At 39.1% G+C, this 8,884-nt stretch overlaps 1 protein-coding gene across 1 annotated transcript; it reads right to left on the bottom strand.

Annotated features, from left to right (window-relative positions):
• Positions 1-956: 956 nt before the first annotated feature.
• LOC117558605 (melanopsin-A-like) lies at positions 957-8,288 on the bottom strand. The gene is given in 12 exon segments (XM_034234865.1): positions 957-1,346; positions 1,434-1,580; positions 2,495-2,657; positions 2,775-2,880; positions 3,798-3,805; positions 4,310-4,471; positions 4,995-5,166; positions 5,406-5,609; positions 5,698-5,761; positions 5,763-5,832; positions 8,123-8,255; positions 8,258-8,288. Coding segments are annotated over 12 exon segments (1,650 nt in total).
• Positions 8,289-8,884: the final 596 nt, after the last annotated feature.

Below are 8,884 nucleotides of genomic sequence, written 5' to 3'. Positions count from 1 at the left end.
ATAAATAATAATTCTGTAAACATTATTGAACTTTTGTGCTGTGTATAAACCGTGTTACTTGTGTCAGTGACTTGGAATAACACTGACTCAGATCACTGGAAACAACACTGTAGCATTCATAAGCAACACAACAGTCATATTTTTATGAATAGGAATAATACATTGGAGCATTTGTTATAAAGCACAGTGTCCACACATTGAGCAAGACATGTTAAAGTCACTGCCAATTGTAACTTTTTTTTGTATGAGACGCTTTTGAATCTGACCCTGCCTCTGCTCTGTCGTTTTTTTTTTTACCAGCATTACGTAAGAGCCTCACATTTTCATTTTACCACTGTCTTGCTACTAATACAAAGTCTGAGAGGTGCACATTCCCTAAAGCAACTACTATCACAAGACAATAATTGAATATACAAACCCTTTTTACTATTTTACATCTTTAAAACCTAAAGTCATTGTGCTAGTCTCCTTCCTAAGTTGTTATGCTGTTGCAGTGTTTGTGTGATATTTGAACGGAAAATAAACAGCAACTAGATTTTTGTTTTCTCCTATTCCCACGTGGAAATATCAGTTGAATAAAATGATCTAATTTGAAATGCAATTTTCCCTTCAGTCTCAAGCATATAATCCATGAAGTGGTCACATAGCTGAACTAAGAGACAGTTTGTGATTGGCCCTGAACTCCTGAAAATATATATTCAAATCCTTTTTGTGGGATCTAATGAAAACATGCTTCTACCCATGCTGTCCCTTGGGGTGCCCCAGCCTCTGCCAACGTCTGAAAACACAGCACATTGCATACCAGAGCCGGGTCATATTGTTTCATTTTGAGATCCAACCCTTATTACTCCAAACAAACAAAAAAGTAGAAGAAGAATATGTCTGTGGTGAAGAATCACAATAAATAATATAACTTCAGAGGAAAAACATTACACAGTCCAGCAAAGTCCAGCTGATCAAGGCAGCAGCTCCACTGCCTCAAAGACTTCTGATGAGAAGTTTAAGCTAACAAAAACATTGTTCTCCATCGCCTCAATACTGTCTTCTAAGCAGACACTGTCATGGTTGATAAGACTGCTTTCAGATGTTGGACTGATGACAATTATGCGAGGGACACCCTGAGGCGATCTAGGATCATTGGTTGGTATTTTTCCAAAATGAGAATCGAAGGAGTCGCTCTTGTGGTGATCCCTGATGCTGCCTTTATTCTCGCTTGAGTCTGAAATCTCATCAGATAAACTCTGACTGCGTTTCCTGGTGAGGACCAGTAGGGGGAGGGTGGCGATGGTGAGAGAACTGCAAACCAGCTCATGGTCACAGTATGTTTCATTCATGGTAGATGGGTGCTGACAATGAGAAAAAAATACAAGTTTCCTCAATGAGATAAAATACGTTTAAGATAAAGTTACTATTTTTTTGCTGTGTTTTCTCACCTTCTCTGCTGCTTGGGTTTTGGCTGTATTTCGCTGTAACTGTTTCTTATAAGTCCTGTTTCTGGAAGGCTGTCTGTACGATGGCATGCTTCTGAGGGAAGCACCGGACTTCCTTCCCAACGGCTCCATCTCAACATCCCTTAATACCTGCAGGACAAAACAGAACTAATGTGAGCTGAATTGGACAACAATTTATTAAATCAAGATTAAATAAATTCAAATCAGCATGTGATTTAAAGGTCCCATGTCATGCTTTTCCGGTTATTACCTGTCCCCTTGTGTGTTATGTAGCTTTTTATGCATGTAAACGGTCTGCAAAGTCACAAACCCTCAAAGTACACCCTGTAGCGAGTACAACTCTAACACAGAAAATACCTGTCGATGCTGCCCCAAAACGCCTCGTTGGAGATTTTTATTTTTCCATTTTTTTCTTCCTGAGTATAGTGACGTAACGATACCCAGGTCCAAATGGACCAATCCGATTTGATTTTGGAACATTAAACAATGTAAATATATTCTAGTAGACCTCAACAATGGACTCTAGAAACACTATACATTTGAAAAGAAACTGAAGCAACATAATCATAAACAAGGTTTCTATGATTTTGCGGCCAAAATGATCTTAATCCCAGTGTTTTATCTTGAATTGAATTACATTTCAAGCATTGGCCTGCAAAGTGAACGATGCATGACAAAAGATGCTGTCACGTAACAGTCCTGGTGGAAGAAAATATGAATATCAACTTTTTATTTAACTTTCAGGTGTGCATTCATAAAGTAGGAACATGATACAAATTATAACATTCAATTTGACAATTTTGACCAAATTGAATAAAAAGGCACAGGAATGAATACAAAAAAATACCTAAATCTTTAATGTATCAATTTAAAGCCTTAAGATTACATGTATGTTTCTTCACAGATTAGTGTTAAAAGACTGTAAAAGTCACCAAGAATAAAGGAGACTTAACAAAACTGAATTGTAATGGTTCCTTCTGATCAGTGATAGCCCATACAAGCCATGTTATGTAACAACAAAATGTTGGTTAAAAAAGGATTACCATGTCATGGGAAGCTGTGAAGAAGTGAGTCCTTGAGGCTGTGGACTGTCTGCTAATGATGGAGTCCCTGAGAGAGGACTCGCTGATGGAGGAGGACATGCATTCCTTTCGAGGAGTGGGGGACAGAAACCTCAGACAGGGAATCTTTTCTGCCAGAGTCATCCTTTTAAAGTACAAAGCAACAGAAAAAGCTTTAAGTTTAATGTGATGAACTATGAGTCCCAATGTATGACATCATACATGTTCAGAGGCAGTTTAGGTTAAAAAAGTATATATTTACCTGTATTTGTTGTGTATAATAGCATAGATGAATGGATTGTAGATGGTGGAGGCTTTTGCTATGATTGCAGGGACGGCCTTGAGTATGGCGACAGGATTTCGAATGACTGAAAGAGACAGAACAACAGTAGTTTGAAAAAAAAATAATCTTGTAGCCTAGTTCTTTGGTTTTTCTAGCGTGACAACAGCAGTAAAACTTTATTTTTTTATTTGTTGCAACTTGATGAAGAGTTGTACTGGACCAGGGATTAAGCCTAAATGTGCCAGCTGCCGCATAAGGGGGTGTGTAGTCTGTCTCATTGTGTGTGTGGGTCGGTGTGTGTGTGTTTTGTGTGTAACGCCACCTTTCCCCAGTGATAGAGGCAAAATGTGAATGAAATGAATAAAAGTATCGATTTCTAAGTTACCATAAACTACTGTACACCTCATCCTACTGTGTGTCACAGGAGGGACATGGGGTTTAGTGAATTCTGTGATAAGCTGAGAATGTATGAGCAGCTTCGCCTTCTGTTGTATGTCACTGATCCAGGGCACAACATTATATAATGATACATCTGTCACGATCTGCCTGTATTGTATTTTGTCTCGTCTTGTTTCATGTTTTATGTTGAAAGGTCTTCACTTCCTGTCTTGCCTGTTCTGTCTGCGTTGTGTCTTGTTTAAATCTGTCTGTGGTTCCCGGTCGTTAGTTTCCCTGGTGTGTCTAATTTACCCGATTGTGTTCACCTGGTGTCCCTGTGTTTTATCCTCCCTCCTCACCTGTGTCTTGTTTCTGTGATTAGTCTTGTGTGTATTTAAGTTCTGGTTTTTCTGTCTGTCTTTGTCGGTTCGTCTTGTGATTTGGCTTGTCCTCGGTGAGTGTTCTGTTCTGTCTTTGTTAGTATAGCCTTGAAATAAAGGAATTCACGTTAATCTGCATTTGGGTCCTACCTGCTTCACACACCGTAACAACATCAATGCCATTTTGGGGAGATTTATATCCAAATGGCCAACACACTATCTACACTCCTAAGTGTAGCATGACTGCCATGTCTGCTGAATGTTTTTTATTTTTGAAAAATGGTTAGAATAAAAATATGTGTCCACAAGCATTTTATAAAGCGAAGGCAGATGGAAATATGATTAGATACAAAATGTCTACTTATATGAATGTTACAGTTAAGTATGCAACTTTTACATGAAATAAATTGAAAATAAATGTATGCATTGAATCTATGATCAAAGAGACCAATGCTCAATGTACAAGTGTCTTTAAATATACACAGTAGTTCATTCATTAAAGATTTAGGCACATTTTGACCCTAGTGGAAATTTGGAAATCCATTTAAACTTCCAATGATGTCCTGGTAAACCAGCACATCTTTCATTTAGCCCTGCAGAAACTTGAAGCTAAATCATGTAGGCTGTATATCCAACTACATGTGCTGCCTTTGTAACTCCACAGCAGATTTTTGTTTCAAAAATATTATCCCAAAATGTACAAGCACACTCAAACCATTGCAGCACAAAACTAATCATGTATGAAAGAAGTATTACCCTGCCCAGGAAATCATTGTGACACAGGCGTACGGTGACCAGGAGAGGACATAAACCACAATGACGACAAAGGCAATCTTTGCCAGCTTCCATTCGCTCCTGATGGACCTCTGCTTGATCAGGGTGGACTTCCTCACCTGGGTCCCCAGACGCTCTACCTCCCTGTGGATGGAGTAGGGTGGTACAGTTAGAGCAAGTGAGACCATAAAACAAGATTCAGGTAATACATGTCCTGCTGAACAATTAGGATATGATCTTTAACAAGACCAATCTCTGCCCAAAAATAAGTTATTAAAGCTGAAAGATAAACCAAAAGAAGCATTCATATAAGAATTCACTTCTGGTCAAAGTAGTTGGGGGTTTATAAAGATATATATATATATGTGCACATGAATTATGCACCTTAACCTTACATATTTTGTTTTACACAGATAATCTGCCTTTCCTGTGTTGTATAGCCCTATCAAGCTAACTACTACAGTATTCACCTAACGTGCCATTGTACACCAGCTTTTTAAACACACATTCCTTTTGACATATGGTACTGATAAAAACAGTTGAAATTATTTAAGTGTGGTATTTTTTCATTTTGGAGTGTTATCAAAATAATTTATATTGCATGTATCTCCACCTACATAAACTCAAAAAAAACACAACACTCCTGCTGATATAAGAGTTACAGTACCTGCCAGTCTGCCGTACAGCCAGAAACATGAAGATATAACAGTAAAGGATGATTCCCAGTGGAATAAAGAAAACAAAACAGCACAACATCATCGTGTAGCTCCTATTGGCCATTGTGTATGTAACATAATCCCATGTGCAAGATGTCATCAGGCCCTCAGGGATATATGAGCCTAAAGGGATAAAGAACATCATCATTTCATTTAAGATATCACATAAACATCAGCAGTTCTGAGTTTTCTTTCACATGAGACTTGTACTTGTTTTGATGTCTGTGAAAGTGTAGATTAAGATCACAGCAAACCCTATGTCAGTTTTTCTTCAGTGCAAGTGATTTGCCGGTTTCTCTCAGATTATCACAGAGCAAGTACAAGAACTTGATAGAAATAGACATTGAGGTAGCTCAACTTACTCCATCCAACAAGAGGAGCCAGACTCCAAGCCAAAGAGTACAGCCAGACCATGATGATGGCCACCGTGGTTCTTCGTTTGGAACTGAGGTTAATGGCCTGCAGAGGCTTAGTGATCACCAGGTAGCGGTCAATTGAGATGGCCAGTAGGTTTATCATGGAAGTAATGCCAAAGAGGGCTCCACAGAAGGCATACATTTTACAGCCTGCAGAGAAGAAACACATACAGACATGTGAATTACTAAACAACAACAAGTGCACAGTAGTCTGAAGATGTTAGAAAAAGAGCATTACCCATCTCTCCAAACACCCATTCCTTGTAGAGACAGTTGATAAAGAAGAACGGGGACTGTGTGAAAAGCCATGAGGAAGTCACTGATGGCCTGGTTCATGATAAAGTAGTTTGGCAGGTTACGAAGCTTCTTGTTACTACACACACAAACACACACACAAACGTGATATGAATAAATTACTGTCAAAACAAGACTTTAAAAACACAACTGTTAGTATCATAAATATGTTACATGTTATTTTACAAGCTGGGCTTTAGCCTTCACTCAGACTTACATTTTAAATCCCACATCAAGAAGGAACAGCTGTTCATATCCAAAGAATATGTTCCTGTGTTATCGAATTTGTATTGTATTACAAGTAGGTTGGACCACTGTGATGCTCTTTTCACAGGTTTTCTAAAACAATTAATTTATAACTCTTCAATTCATTTAGAACAAATGTTTTTTTAGGATTGGTTTCAAAGCTATTTTACTTGTTTACTTGGCTATTAATGACTTACTGGTTTAGGACTGGACTACAATTATAACTCTTTGTCATTCTATAATACTTCACAACCTATGAGACATTCTGCTGTCGTTCTTTGAAATATAAACTATCACACACAAAAATATTTTTTTGCAAGAAAACAATTTAATTTCCATCGGGACATTTGAAAAGGAAAATAGAAAAAATATGTATACAGCATTGCCTTTAACACAATTTCACTACCTTTGTTTATTCTTACTTTTAAACATATTCTATTGTTCTTATATATTATTATAACCAATTATCTTTGCTGAACTGGTCAACTCTGTGAGAACCTGCATTAGACAGCAACTTGATTAGGCAGTTGCTGTCTACCTCCACTGACGTTTTATTGATTTAACTCGGTTTCTGGGTCCACTGACTCAAAAGTGGCTTCTCTCTCATCAAACAGCAAACAATCGGGTTGTGTATGCAAGGTCACCCTGTGAATACGTGACATCTTTGGGTCTGCTTTTGAACATTTGTATGTGTATCACACCATTAATCTGTTTTCATGTCACTGCAGATCTCTCTATGTGTTCTAAGGGTTTGCGCATGCATATACATACAGAGAATATACTTCCTAGAAAATCACCATATCGAGTGACATAACACTTGAAAGACAATTATCTCCCTCTGTGTTTGTGTGTGTGTGTGCGTGCGTGCGTGCGTGCATGTGTGCAGTGCCGATTCTAGAGTCTGTGGGGGCCCTAGGAAGACATTCACTGGGAGCCCCCGCCGGAGCAGGGCAAGGCAACGCAACTTAAGATAAGAAGCAGCATTTTACGGCACGCTATGCATGGGGCAGTCTTGAGGCACAGTTAATTAAAGAGTGTTTCATGTTGTCGTTGCTGTGGACCTTCTTACTCTACCTTCTTTGGGGGCCCCCTTCTGGTCCGGGGCCCCAAGCAGTTGCCTGCCTTGCTTGTTCGCAAGCGGTGGCCCTGCATGTGTGTGTGTTTGTGTGTTAATGGATTGGAACCAATAATAACATGTGCATTTTTGATTCAGTAAACACAAATGATCAGCACAACACAATGGAGAAATCTACGGTAATGGACAACTGAACTATAAAAGATTCTGACAATCCCGAGAACACACACACTGACCACATGTGCACACACACACACGCACACACTTTTTAGCTCTGACCCAGTTTCTGTGAAACTCTTAATGTCACTAGCTGAATAAGAGGTCGATGGCAGTCCAAATGACACGACTAATAACATACATATTCTTCTTTGTCTTATCAAAAATGTTTACAATTTAAGAGTCACATATCAGAATGAGCTTGTGACTCTAAATGGACTTGCAGACAATGCACAATGATTATTTTTAACATTTGGGTAAAAACACAGTAAAGCACCAAAAAGGCTGGGGAAGTTTTAAAACATTCAATGGAAACAAATATGTTTTCTATACAATACATTTTACATTGTTTATGAGGATACAAGACAGATTGTCTCCAGTGATCCTCATTCTACGTCTTTGCCATGCATTGGCCAGGATGGAGATACATGGATTATTTGAGTGGTAATCACCAGATCTTTTTGAAACCCCTTTGATCCCCTGGAAGTAAAATATATGACAAATACTGACCCTCCCCCTGCAGTGAATTAAAGAGAGCAAAAACTTCTCAACTTTGATTGAGAGGCTTTTGGCTCCTTATTCGTAAATATACATGTGTTTCAAACAGCGACCACACGCAACCAACAACACCCCCCCAGCCTACAGATCCACGCACTCTGTGATTCTGTCTGTCTCTCCATGTATGACTTTCCATCCGTAAATCTCCATAAACCCCCTCAGGGCTCTGAATCAAATAGAGACCCACGTTGAACATTGGTAAGGCTCCACTGAAAGAGCAGGCACACACAATGACTTAAAATAAAAATCTGAAGAAAAAACAACTCAAACCAACCTGTAAAAGGCAAACATAACCAGCGCGTTGCCAGTGACGCCCAATATCCCGATGACAAAGACAAATATAGCGATGATGTAGTGAGCATGGTCAGGCACATCCACCTTGTTTATGAAGCTGCTCTGGGTGTGAGCTTCTCTGGCTCCATGCTCTCAGTGGACCACATGGTTCAAACACCTCATCAGGAGTGATAACCTGGCAGGATGCAGTGGGTTAACCGGAGTGTAAACTTTGCTTTGCCTGTGTCTGGTCTCCATAGTAGTTTCATTTGCAAAATACGTACAGCATCTCCTTTAGATCCTACTAAGAACTAAATTGAGAGGAGATTCACTTCACTGAGTAATCCCTTGTTCTTCCCACCGTAAACCATCCATTCAGTACCAAATATGAAGCAGCAGGTGATTGCTGCCTTTTGAAGATGTGAAATGTCCATATGTATCCTCCTGGAGTAAAAGCTGAAAGGATGAAAGGGGTTATTTGTGCAAAAACGTTTTTACATTACTCAGAAATAATCGTGAATGTGGAAAAACAATCCTCTTTGACTTCTTTGTGAATCTAGACGACGTCCAAAGCCGTGCAGGCATTAGTTATCTCCAGATGTACCAAAGGTAAAAGCAACATCCTTTCCATCCAGTTGATCCCCTCCGGTGTGCAGTTCAACAACTTGTCTTCTCCCTGATGCTTCCTGTTTGATACTTAAGTTATTGAGTTGATGATTTCCATCCAGTATATTAAATCCCCCAGCCATTGCACAATGTCACT

The sequence above is a fragment of the Gymnodraco acuticeps genome, unplaced genomic scaffold (assembly GCF_902827175.1).
Source record: "Gymnodraco acuticeps unplaced genomic scaffold, fGymAcu1.1, whole genome shotgun sequence".
NCBI lineage: Eukaryota > Metazoa > Chordata > Actinopteri > Perciformes > Bathydraconidae > Gymnodraco > Gymnodraco acuticeps.
This window is presented reverse-complemented; position numbering and strand designations above follow the sequence as displayed.